Source organism: Onychomys torridus, chromosome 22 (assembly GCF_903995425.1).
Source record: "Onychomys torridus chromosome 22, mOncTor1.1, whole genome shotgun sequence".
NCBI classification, from domain to species: domain Eukaryota; kingdom Metazoa; phylum Chordata; class Mammalia; order Rodentia; family Cricetidae; genus Onychomys; species Onychomys torridus.
This window is the reverse complement of record NC_050464.1, coordinates 28,463,330-28,476,031: the sequence shown is the minus strand read 5'-3', so window position 1 is coordinate 28,476,031 and position 12,702 is coordinate 28,463,330. Positions and strand designations below refer to the sequence as shown.

At 48.9% G+C, this 12,702-nt stretch overlaps 1 protein-coding gene across 1 annotated transcript; it reads right to left on the bottom strand.

Moving 5' to 3' along the window:
- Positions 1-1,307: 1,307 nt before the first annotated feature.
- Rilpl2 (Rab interacting lysosomal protein like 2) lies at positions 1,308-12,702 on the bottom strand. Its single transcript, XM_036171512.1, has 4 exons — positions 12,120-12,702; positions 7,474-7,625; positions 6,194-6,298; positions 1,308-1,790 (listed from the first exon to the last, which is right to left on the bottom strand). Exons 1-4 carry the CDS (start codon positions 12,426-12,428, stop codon positions 1,760-1,762), a joined length of 597 nt encoding a protein of 198 aa, XP_036027405.1. The 5' UTR covers positions 12,429-12,702; the 3' UTR covers positions 1,308-1,759.

The following is a 12,702-nucleotide window of genomic DNA, read 5'->3' as shown; positions in this document are numbered from 1 at the left end:
CACACCGGGTGGCTCCACTGTCATTTCAAATTCGGTTTATATGACAGCCCAGACCGGGTTCCTCTGTAATATTCCTGGCCATCTGGAACTCAAGATCTACCTGCTTCTGCCTCCAAGGATACTAGGGTTAAAGATGTCCGCCACCGATCCTGGCTATAGATTTAACTCTTTAGGTTTTTTTCAGCATCACCTGGTACCTCCAAGAGCTGCATCTATCCGAGTCACATGTCATGACGACTGACTGTGACCTGTTGGGACTAGATGGTTTAGAGGTCATGTCTGTCAAATAGGAACAGCCTGCCCACTGCCCTCAAAGGGTGTTCCCAAGACTCCTCCATTGGCCATTGTCACAGCATCCCTTGTAGAGGATCTGTGACCTAGTGGTCGCGTATGTCAGTTTCTTCCTGCCCAACGCAGACGGAGTGGTAGTAGTAATAAGGGCTGATTTGATGCATTGGTACCCAAAAAGCTCTTGGACTAGTGCTTAGCACATGATAATCAATGCAGGTACCCTTAAAAGTAAAAGTTGTTCCAACCTTTCCAAGTGCTGGAAGCCGCTAGCTAGTGAATGCTTCCCAGTCATGATAGTTTAAGCTGGATGTACATGGCTCTCTGTAAAAGCACTAGCCACCACCCAAGTCCCAGAACTCAGGTTTCAATGAGTTCAAGTCCAGCCTGCTCTACATAGTTCCAGGTCAGCTAGGGCTATACAGCAGTAGCTGCAGCAAATCTGATGACCCAGGTTCAGTCTCTGAGACCCACACTGAAAGCTGGGTATATCAGCACATGCCTTTGATCCCAGTACTTGGGAGGCAGGCAGATGGATCTCTGTGAGTTTGAGGCCAGCCAGGGCTACATAAGGCAGTGCTCTGATAGGGAGATGGAGGCAGAGACTGAAGAATTCCCCAGAAGCTTCCAGCCAGCAATCCTGGAGTACATGGCAAAATAGAAAGGGAGACCCCACCTCAACAAGGTGGATGTCCAGAACCACTGGCTACTGCTCTGCCTGAGCACCTGGGTTCAATCCCCAGCACCCACATGACAGCTCACAGCTGCCTGTAACTCCAGTTCCAAGGGATCTGACACCTAATGTTTTGCTTGCTTTAGTAATAAAATGAGAAGCACTTTTGCACACTCTTGAGTTCAGAAGCCTAGAGTCCCCTTTGAGTCAGATCTTTGGTATTTCCTGCAGTCTGTAGAGACTTCGCCTCCCTGGCTGACACCTCACTTGGGTTCCATGAAATACACATGAGCTGTATGCCCTCAGGCGTATGCCCCATCTTAAATAGACCAGTCTGAGACAGTAGTAGAAAGTATAAAGGTCATTTTACTTTAATACAAAAGTCATATAAAGTTGTATGAGAAAAAACAGTATTCACCAAATATCAGTGAAGTCAATTCCATGTTTTCCCACTTTTTCATTTCTCCCCCGCCACATGTCAATGACTGGATTATCATTGAGGCTGGACCAGGCTGTATAGGCCTCCATGCATGGAGGCAGGATATGGCCATGGTCTATGTTCCTTTGCTCTCTGGAGTTCTTGGAGTTGCCTCACCTGTCCTGGCCAAAGCGTGGTGGCTGTCCAGTTCTGTCCCTAGGGAGCAGATGAGTCGTGAGAACATCTTCCTTTGACTGCTCTGGGGGAAACGAGTGAGCAAGCCCAGAGCAGAAACATGGTACAGAATGATGGTTCCAGAAGACACCCTGGCAATTGTCTTCTGAGTCAGAGGGTCACCGTAGCCATGGCCTTCACTCTAGCTAGGTATGCTTCCCTGACCGGAAAGAGAACCTGGGTAGAGGGAAAAAGGAAGAGAGAGAGCAAGGTGAAAGACACTCTTGCAGACTGTGGCCTCAATCCAATCGGAGACCTGTTCGATGTTACAGTGGGTAAAGGCACTTGCCCCAAGCCTAACATAACAACCTGAGCTTGATCCCTGGAACCCACATAGTGGAAGAAGAGAATTGACTGTAATTTACTGTCTAACCTGCTACACATCTGCTGTGGCATGAGCACCAATAAACAACCAAATCAATAAATGCAATTAAAAGTAAATTTGTGCCAGATAGTGGTGGTGGCACACGCCTCAAGTCCCAGCACTTGGGAGGCAGAGACAGGCGGATCTCTGTGAATTTGAGGCCAGCCTGGTCTACAAATCGAGTTCTAGGACAGCCAGAGTTTAACACAGGGAAACTCGGTTTCAAAAAACCAAACTAAATAAAATTCAAAAACAAAAACAAAAAACCTTTTGTTCAGGCCTTCTAACGAGATAGCATTGTTCTAGATGTTTCCATCTTTGGCTTATTTCACAATTACATCAGTTCCACAGTCAACCTGATTAATACTCCTGTTTTACAGATGAGCAATGCGAGGTTCCAGAAGATTTAAGAACAGGTCTAAGTGGGTAAAGTGAGCAACTGGCTCCCTAACTCCAGCCAGACAGCAGCCTCTGCTTTTTGTTTTTAGGGATTTTATGGTAAAGGGGGTAAACGGCTTTTCAATATCACCTATAATTTTAAGACAATTCTTTGCAAAGAAGAACACATAAGAGCTATTAAGACTGATAACCACCCATGGAGGGTGGTGGTGGGGGTTCACACCTTTAATCCCAGCACTCAGGAGGCAGAGCCAGGTGGATCTCTGTGAGTTCAAGGCCAGCCTGGGCTACCGAGTGAGTTGAGGACAATCAGGGCTCCACAGACAAACCCTGTCTCAAAAAGACAAAAGAGTGATGACCACCCAAGCCACACAGGTGAGTGCAGGCCCCCTCCTCTGCTGGCCCTGGTCCACTCACACGGGGCACAGAGCCCTTCCCTGGCTCCCCAGTATTCTCAAGACAAAAAAAATCCTTAGCCTGATGTACTTTCGAAATGTCACCTGTCCCCCTCATTTCTTCCTCCAGTTTAGTGAGCTTATCTGCTGTGAATCTGCAGCCTCCTGGCCACAGACATTGTACTTTTGCCTTATTTGGTCTAAATGCCAGTGAATTGGCTTGAAGAATTCCCAAAGGAGAGGCTGAAAGAAACCGATGGTTTCTGCCTTCTTGAGGTTTCATTTAGACGAAGATATACAGAAAAGGGAGACATACCCCCAGCTTCCCCAGAAAGCAGACAGCAGACCTCACTGTGAATATGGTCATGTTACTTGCCAGCTTAAGAGCCAGCCCCATTGTGTTCCCCCTGCATGAAGAACGGGACCTCAAGCTGGGTGTAGTATAGTGACACAAGGCTGTAATCTCAGCACTTAGGGAGTGGGAGAAGGAAGGATCCGTAGTTCAAGGCCAGCCTGGGCAGCTTTTAGTGAGATTCTGTCTCAAAAAATCTTTTAAAATGCAAAATAAAAGGAGGACTGGGAATACAGTTCAGTGGTAGAGGAAATGATTAAAATGTAGGATAAGGTGAGGCAGAGAGAAAGGAATCTCAGCTCAAAGCCAGCCCTGGTCTATATAGCAAGTTCCAGGGCAGCCAAGGCTACATAGAAATACTCTGCCTCCAAAATAAATAAATAAACAAACTAAGGAATGCTAGGAACACACACACACACATCTTCCCCAGGAAGAACCCCCAAATCGGCTTTCCAATGCCACTGGTCAACCATGAGATCATATACATACAAGTAACAGGTAATGGAGGAGGCAGGTTCTATTTGTGTATTTTGTTTTGTTTTTCAAGACAGGGTTTCTCTGTGTAGTTTTGGTTCCTGTCATGAATCTCGCTCTGTAGACCAGGCTGTCCTCAAACTCACAGAGATCTGCCTGGCTCTGCCTCCTGAGGGCTGGGATTAAAAGCGTGCACCACCTCCACCCGGTAGGAGTGTATGTTTCTGTGTGTATGTACTGGCTGCTCCAGAGGACCAAGGTTCAATTCCCAGCACCTACATGGAAGCTCAGAACTGCTTGTAACTCCAGTTTCAGGGGATCCAATACCCTCATACAGACATACATGCAGGCAAAACACCAGTGCACATAAAATAAGCATAAAGGATCATTTTAAAACTGTAAAAATGAGGGGGCTGGAGAGATGGCTCAGAGGTTAAGAGCACTGACTGCTCTTCCAGAGGGCCTGAGTTCAATTCCCAGCAACCACATGGTGGCTCACAACCATCTGTAATGAGATCTGGTGCCCTCTTCTGGCCAGCAGACATACATGCTGTATACATAATAAATAAATAAATAAATAAATCTGGCGGTGGCAGTGAGGTGGCTGCGCATGCTTTAATCACAGCAACAGAAGGCAGAGGCAGGGGCATCTGTATGCATTCACGGCCAGACTGGTCTACAGAGCAAGTTCCAGGACAGCCAGAGCTACATAGAAAAACCTAGTCTCAAAAACACAAACAAAAAGCCGGGGGGTGGTGGTGGCGCATGCCTTTAATCCCAGCACTCGGGAGGAAGAGGCAGGTGGATCTCTGTGAGTTCAAGGCCAGCCTGGTCTACAGGATGAGTTTCAGGATAGCCAGGACTGCTTCACAGAGAAACCTTGTCTTGAAACCCCCCATCCCCCACCCCCAGGAAAATAGAAAGAAAGCAGGCTGAGCAAACCACGAGGAGCAAGCCAGTAAGCAGCACCCTTCATGGCCTCTGCTCCAGCTCCTGCCTCTAGGTTCCATCCCCAGGGAAGCTCCTTGAGCGGGAAGGTAGGCAAACAACTCGAAGAGCTTCAGGAAGTCCCTGAAACTGACCAGATTCACTAGGATCCTCCCTGCTGGAGTAAGGAAGAAAAGCTGAGAATCCCTCTGAGATTAGTGAACAGAGCTGCAAAGGAGACTCTGAGGGTAGACCAGCTGAGCTGTGTGGAGGCCGTTTAGCCCAGCTGAGGCACCTGGAAAGGACACTCTCCAACCCATTGTGCTCCCTGCAGGGGCTCCAGGTTCCCAGCTCTGTGAGCTGTCACCCATGCTGGGATGGGCTCTGGTGATGCAGCTGTCCTTAAGTCATTTCTGCTCCTGTAAGTAACCCCAATAAAACTCGTGGTTCACCAAGCTGGACTTTGGTAGTATTTGTACTTTGGTTTGTCATGGGATCCCCTTCTGGAGTGAGTAGCCATGTGTTTCCTCTCCCCAGGAAGAGTTGTTTCACACAACACTTCTCTTATTGCTTTTGATGATGGACTGTAAAATAAACCCTTTCTTCCCCAAACTGCTTTTGCTCACAATCTTTCATCCCAGCCACAGAAACCCTAAGACACCCTGTTATATCAGAAGAGCAGTAAGTGCTCTGAACTGCCAGCCATCTCTCCAGCCCTAGCCTTCCTCTTTTTAAGAGACATCCCTTATAGGTAGATTCTCTTTGGCATACTAAGCCTCCAGCAAAAGACTCTCCTACCTCAAAGCCACTATTAACAGGGGGTTCACTAGAACACAGACCCTGCCATAGGGCCTCCCTTGACCCCATGACCAAGATGACTATACAGTGACCGGGCAGAGGGTGTAGACAGCTTGAAGAAGACAACCGGATGATTCATATCCCAGACTGGACATGGTGGGAGGCAAGATATTTCATCACACTGCTTAAAACAGCATGCAACTGGAAACTTGGAAACTCACTTTCTTTCTTTCTTTTTTCTTTTTCTTTTCGTAACAGCCCTGAACTTTCCTGGAACTCCCTTTGTAGACCAGGCTGGCTTCAAACTCAGAGATCCGCCTGCCTCTGCCTCCTGAGTGCTGGGACTAAAGGTGTACAGCACCATACTCTGCTGCAAACTCACTATTTCTGTAATATTCCATTAAATATTATTGGGTCCTGCTGGGCGGTGGTGGTGCACACCTTTAATCCCAGTGCTTGGGAGGCAGAGGCAGGAGGATCTCTGTGAGTTCGAGGCCAGCCTGGTCTACAGAGTGAGATCCAGGACAGGCGCAAAGCTACACAGACAAACCCTGTCTGGAAAACCAAAAAAAAAAAAAAAAAAAAAGAATGTGACCCTATGAATAACTGTTATGATATTAATAACATTATGGTTCGAAGTACTTGAGTCAGGGAGAGGCAGACTCTTCCCCACACCATGCCAGGATGTGTCCCATGCTCAGACTTCTTCCTAGCATTGGTTATAGTGATAACTAAAGTGGCATGACTCTTTCCACTGCAGCCACACCCCAGGAGAGGAGAACCTCCCACCCCAGGGCCGGCCAGCCTCCCCTCCACCCACAACATCTCATGGTCATGACCTAGTGGTAACGGGGGCATCCAGGTGACTCACAGCTTCTTCATGATGGTCCTCTCTTCCTTCTCACCGTTGCCCATGGTAACCACAGCGTCCTTCTCTCTTCTTCCTCCTGGAGCTTCTCTGGGTGGAAGCAGGCCACTGGGGAAATGGGAGAGCAGGGGTGAATAAAGAGTTCTACTGTGGATCTCTTTCTCTGGGGTTTAGTTCAGTGGTACAACAACAGGCCTCAGATTCCATCCCTGACACCAAAATAAATAAAATAAGGTATTTGTTTTGAGACAAGCATAATCACATGCAGATTAAGCTGGCCTTTAACTTATAGAGATCTGCCTGTCTCCACCCCTTGAGTGCTGGTATTACAGGGGTATTCTACCTAGCCTGACCACTGTTATTTTGAATCAGGGTCTCATTCGTTGTTGTTGTTTTTTTTTTTTTTTCCAGAGCTGAGGACCGAACCCAGGGCCTTGTGCTTGCTAGGCAAGTGCTCTACCACTGAGCTAAATCCCCAACCCCGGGGGGGTCTCATTCTATAACCCAGGCTGCCTTGAACTCATGATCCTGCAGACTTACTGGGATTATAGATATGCCTGACCCCACATGGATGGATTTCTTTTATTTTTTTCTTCCTAGAAAGATGGTCCTGGGGCTGGAGAGATGGCTCAGAGATTTAGAGCACTGACTGCTCTTCTAGAGGACCATGGTTCAATTCCCAGCACCCACATGGCAGATCACAACTGTCTGTAACTCCAGTTCCAGGGGATCAAACACCCTCATACCAATGCACATAAAATAAAGTTAAATTAAAATTAAAAAAGAAAGAAAGAAAGAAAGACGGTCTCATGTAGCCCAGGCTGGCCTCTGAATTTATAATCTTCTTGCCTCCACCTCTGGAGTGCAGGGATTACAGGTATGTGCCACCACACACAACCTGGATTTCTATTTATTTATTTAGGTTTTGTTTTTGGAGACAGGATTTCTCTGTATAGCCCTGAGCTGTCCTGGACCTCTCTCTGTAGACCAGGCTGGCCTCAAACTCACAGAGATCGCCTGCCTCTGCCTCCCAGAGTACTGGGATCAAAGGTGGGCACCAGTGCCACCACCACCTGGCAGCCTGCCTGGACTTCTCTTGGTCACGGCTTCCTATTAAACTGTTAAGGACCTTCTGCTACCAAGGGCCCGGCACTATCTAGTGCTATGCAGCTGTGCACTTGGTGCCTGGCACAGGTTGTGGGTGTTCAGAAAACCGGATGAGCGAACACAGGAGCCTGCGTGTAATGCGCGCTGAGCACCCTAGGCCGCTGCAGGGCGCCCACCTCCTGTAGCACTGAAGTTCCTCCTGCACCAGCAGCAGCTGCGACTTGAGCTTGTTACGCTCCTGCAGGACATCCCTCAGCTCCTGCAGAGTGAAGCGGGGCCGGTTGGGGTCCGTCAGATCCACTACCATCTTGTCGGGTCCCAGGTTCATCTGAAAGGCAACAGGCCAGCAACAGCAGGGTCAGTCACCACGCTGGGCCACACCCATCCCCTCAAGGGAAAGGTCGCACAGGTGCCCTGTGAGCTGAGCCCAGGCTTGCCCGGAGGGCTGATGAAGTACCCTTCCCTGAGAGGAGACCCAGGGTTCCTCAGAGCAGCGGGTGCCGGGACTGGAGCAGAGGAAGTATGGCCAAGGAGCACACTACACGAACTGAGGAACGGAAGCGAAGAACGAGCCAGATGGAGGCTCCCACTGTTGCTCAGACCGAGAAGGGCTTGACTATCAAAGTGATCGGTAATGAGTATGAAGGAGACCAAGCCCTGGAAACTGGACAGGGGCTGGTGAGACGGCTCCCTGGTAAAGTGTCATCTCTGCTCCTGCAGAGGACCCAGATTCGGTGCCCAGCACCTCCGTGGCTGCTCACAACCATTGATAACCCCAGTTCCAGACGACCCAACACCCGCTTCTGTCCTCCAAAGGTATTATTAGGCATACACATGTAGTGCCCATACAGACACACAAGCAAAACCCCATTATATATATATACTCACGGAATAAATACAAATGCACTACCAAAGAAGAAGATACTGAAAGATCAACACCCCCCTCACAGGTGTGAAGCTGGGGTTCCATCCCCAGCCCCCCAAAACACCCATGAAAATATATTGAACCAGGCCGGGCAGTGGTGGCGCACGCCTTTAATCCCAGAGGCAGAGGCAGGCGGATCTCTGTGAGTTCGAGGCCAGCCTGGGCTACAGAGTGAGATCCAGGAAAGGCGCAAAGCTACAAAGAGAAACCCTGTCTCAAGAAAAAAACCAAAAAAAAAAAACCAAAAAAAAAAAAAAAGAAAGAAAGAAAATATATTGAACCAAAATAGACACAAGACACGTGTATTATGTAATACGAAGATCCACATGACTCCCACGGGACACGGTCACACTGGGGCTGTGTTTCTAGTCTCACTGTCTACATCCCATCGCCTCCGGTGAAGATAAAGCTTGCAAGTGCAGTGCAGATGTCCTCAATCGTGCGTCAGTGGCCACTCAGTTCAGAACTCTCACCACTGATAACAGGAGGGTGGAATTTTTCCAAGTTCATTAAACAACAAAGACATTCCTCATAGTCTTTTTTTTTTTTTAGAATGCTGACTCAGGACTTCCTGAGTCACTCACTCCTTGGGTGGCTGAAGGGTGCTTGGGCCATGTTTGACCCATCCTGAATCCAGGGAATAAAGGACAAACAGGAACAGATGTGGTGGCGCATGCCTTTGATCCCAGCACTTGGGAGGCAGAGGCAGGTGGAGCTCTGTGAGTTCAAGGCCAGCCTGGTCTATAGAGCAAGTTCCAGGGCAGCCAGGGCTGACCTTACCTCAAAAAAACAAAATGGTGAGGGGTGGGTGTGGGGAATTAGGAGAGCAATGTGCTTAGCATACCACTAGCCTACTTAGAGAAAAAGGAAAACAAAAACAAAAACAAAAACAAAAACCCTAGTTTTTCTTTGGGGGAAATGGGTTGTTTGTTTTTGAGACAGGGTTTCTCTGTGTAGCCCTGGATGTCCTAGAACTCACTCTGTAGACCAGGCTGGATTCAAACAAATAAAGAAGTGTGGAAAAAAATATGTGAATGAACTTGGTGCCAAGGAACAATACACTTGAAGATGGTAAGGAAAGCTGGGGAAACCACTCAGTGGTGGAGTACGTGCCCAGTGTGAGCCAAGCCCTGAAGTCCAGATCCTCCATGGTTAAAAAAAAAATTAATGTGAAAAAATACAAATAAAAAGTAGGCAGTTGGAGAGATGCTTCTTGCAGGGACTCGGGTTAGGTTCCCAGCACCCACATGATGGCTCACAACTATGGTTCCAGGGGAATCTATCAGGCACACACATGGTGCACAATAATACATCTAAATAATAATTGTTAAGTAAACAAATAAATCCAGCACTAGAGAGGCAGAGGCAGATTTCTGTGAGTTTGAGGCCAGTTTGAGATGAGTTTCAGGCCACAGTGAAACTTTGTCTCAAAAAATAAAGTGAGCTGGGGCTGGAGAGATGGCTCAGAGGTTAAGAGCACTGGCTGCTCTTCCAGAGGTCCTGAGTTCAATTCCCAGCACCCACATGGTGGTTCACAAACATCTGTAATAATAAGATCAGGCGCCCTCTTCTGGTGGGCATGCATACATGCAGGCAGAACACTGTATACATATAAATAATAAATAAATAAATCTTTATAAATAAAATAAAAATAAAGTGAGCCAGGCCAGTGGTAGTGCACTTTACCCACCTTTACCTAGCACTTGGGAGCCAAGCTGTGAGTTCCGGGCCAGCCTGGTCTACAGTGCAAGATCCAGGACAGGCAACCAAACTACACAGAGAAACCCTGTCTCAAAAAAACAAAAAACAAAAAAATGTGAAGATGTGGTAAATGAGTTTCATGTTACATGTATTTGAGAACAAGTCGAAATAATTTAAAAATCATAAAAAATTAATAAAAAAAGAACAGGCTATTTTAATACACTGTGTAGTCAGTGAATTTTTTTTTTTTTTTAATTTCTTTCCTTCCTTTTTATTCTTGGAGGCAGGGGCTTGCCATATAGCCCAGGCTGGCCACAAATGCCTAACCATCATGCCTTAGCCTCCCAAGCTAGTATGACAGGCACATATCACCACATCCGGCTCCCCACCCCCAAACTTCCCACACCCTGTGTTGAGACTGTATTTAAGGAAGAAAATATGCTACCTCATCTGGTGCCTGTGACATTTGTCCCCTCTGCCCCATAGGGGAAAATCACGGGGCCCCATGCAAACTACAGTTCCCAGGCCACAGTGCAACTTCCTCCATTTCCCTGTGCCTGAAGACCGTTCCCACCAAACAGCGTGACTATGGCTGAGCAGCCCAGGCAGGACTAGTGGTTAAACTTTTCTTGAGTCTCCAAGGCCAGGCCATGACCGAGGTTCTTGGCCATCACCCAGGACGGCTATGGAAGCAGAGTCTCTCTGCAGGTACAATCATCCCTGGGACTTAGAAGCTGCTGAAATACGCCAGTAGGAGTGGTGGTTCACACCTTTGACTCCAACACTCAGAAAGACCAAGCCAGGAAGATTACCATGAGTTCGAAGCCAGCCTGAGCCACAGAGTGAGACCCTGCCTTGAATAATACAAAACAAGAAAGCTGTAAGTGAAATAAAAGAAAAAAATACGCCGGGTGGTGGTGGCGGCGCCGCACGCCTGTAATCCCAGCACTGGGGAGGCAGAGGCAGGCGGATCTCTGTGAGTTCGAGGCCAGCCTGGTCTACAGAGCTAGACCAGGACAGGCTCCAAAGCTACAGAGAGAAACCCTGTCTCGAAAAACCAAAAACCAAAAACCAAAAACCAAAACAAAACAAAACAAAAAAAAGAAAGAAAAAATAGACCAGGGAAGAAATATATGTCCACGTATGGAGGAGGGGGAGGAGAGAGAGAGAGTGTGTGTGAAGTTACAGGAAGTCTTTTCTTAGAACTTTTGTGTAAGCTGGTATAGCAGCTCATGCTTGTCATCTCTGCACTCTGGATGCTTGGGTAGAAAGACCTCTGGGAGTCTGGGACTACTCTGATCTACATGGAAAGTTCCAGGCCATCGAGGGCTGCTTAGTGAGACCCCGCTTACAAAAAAGAAAGGAGAAAGAGTGAGACCTTACCTCGGAACCAAAAATGAATGAAGCAAGGAGTGGGCTATGTAACTCAGCAGGGTAACGCTTGCTCAGCACATTCAGGCCCCTTCACTGCCCAGTATTTCAACCCTAAACCACAGAAACGACAACACACCCACACACAGCTTCTTAGATCCCAGTTCAGACCCAGAGTCTAGCAACTCCAGGCTTTTGTGCAGTCTCTTTTATTTATTTATCTTTTTTTGTTTGTTTGTTTTTTAACTTTCGTTGTTGTTGTTGTTGTTGTTTGAGAAAGGGTTTCCCTGTGTAGCCCTGGCTGTCCTGGAACTCACTCTGTAGACCAGGCTGGCCTCAAACTCAGAGATCCGCCTGCCTCTGCCTCCCGAGTGCTGGATTAAAGGCGTGTACCACCACTGGCTTGTCAGGTACTAAAGGTCTCTTTTCAAGATCACTCTTAGAAAGACATTCTGAAGTGTGCTAACATTTGAAGCCGCTGCTGGAGGCCAAAGGAGGCGGGGGTGGCGCAGGCCTGTAATCCCAGGGTTTCTCTGGGTAGCTTTGCGCCTTTCCTAGAACTCACTCTGTAGTCCAGGCTGGCCTCGAACTCAGAGATCCGCCTGCCTCTGCCTCCCGAGTGCTGGGATTACAGGCGTGCGCCACCAACGCCTGGCTAAAATAACATTTTTACATAAAAAAAAAAAAAGAAAAGAAAGAAAATTCAAAACCGGAGCAGTAGGCGACTGACAGGGAACACGGCAGGCAGGGTCAGACACGTAGTAGGTACTCAGTAACTGTTAACTGCGGGCAAACTTCCAGCCTGAGGCTTGGGTTTCCGCTCACCTGGTCTCCGGACGCACCCCCGGCTCTCCGCAGCCCCTCCACCTCCTGCCTGAGGTTGTCCCTCTCCATCCTCAGCTCCTCCGCCACCAGGCTGCCCTCGTTCACCAGCGCCTCCAGCATCTCCATCACCCGCACGATCTTGAATTGCAGCCGGGTGACGCGGGGGTCGCTGCCCAGGGCCATCAGCTCGCGGCCCACCTCGTAGGAGATGTCGTACACGTCGTCGGTGGTCAGCTCGAGGGGGCTCTTGGCCAGGGCGCCTTCGTCCTCCTCCCCGTCCTCCTCCTCCCGCACAGGGGGCTCCTCCATGGTGCCCCCGACCCCGGCGACCTCTGGGGCCGCGGTCACCTACGCGTCCACCACCGGCTCTGGGTCAAGAAAACTTAGCGCTGGGCCGAGTCCACGCCGTGCGCGGTCCGGGTGGCTCCGGAAGAATGAATGCACCGAGTCGCGGGAAGCACCGGACCACGGAAAACCGCGTGCAGCCGCACAGCTGTGCGCCAGATGTGAGGCACACGGAGATGGGACCCTGGGAAGCAAAGCAGCTAGAGAGGCGCACCGAGAGGCCTGGTAGCCCGCGGGG

Excerpts from the sequence above, each read along its gene's own strand:
- Rilpl2 (XM_036171512.1), bottom strand. The coding sequence starts at position 12,428 with ATGGAGGAGCCCCCTGTGCGGGAGGAGGAGGACGGGGAGGAGGACGAA. Across the intron at positions 6,299-7,473 it reads GAACTTCAGTGCTACAGGAG|TGGCCTGCTTCCACCCAGAG; the intron begins GTGGGCGCCCTG and ends CCATTTCCCCAG. Across the intron at positions 1,791-6,193 it reads AGGACCATCATGAAGAAGCT|GTTCTCTTTCCGGTCAGGGA; the intron begins GTGAGTCACCTG and ends CCCTCTACCCAG.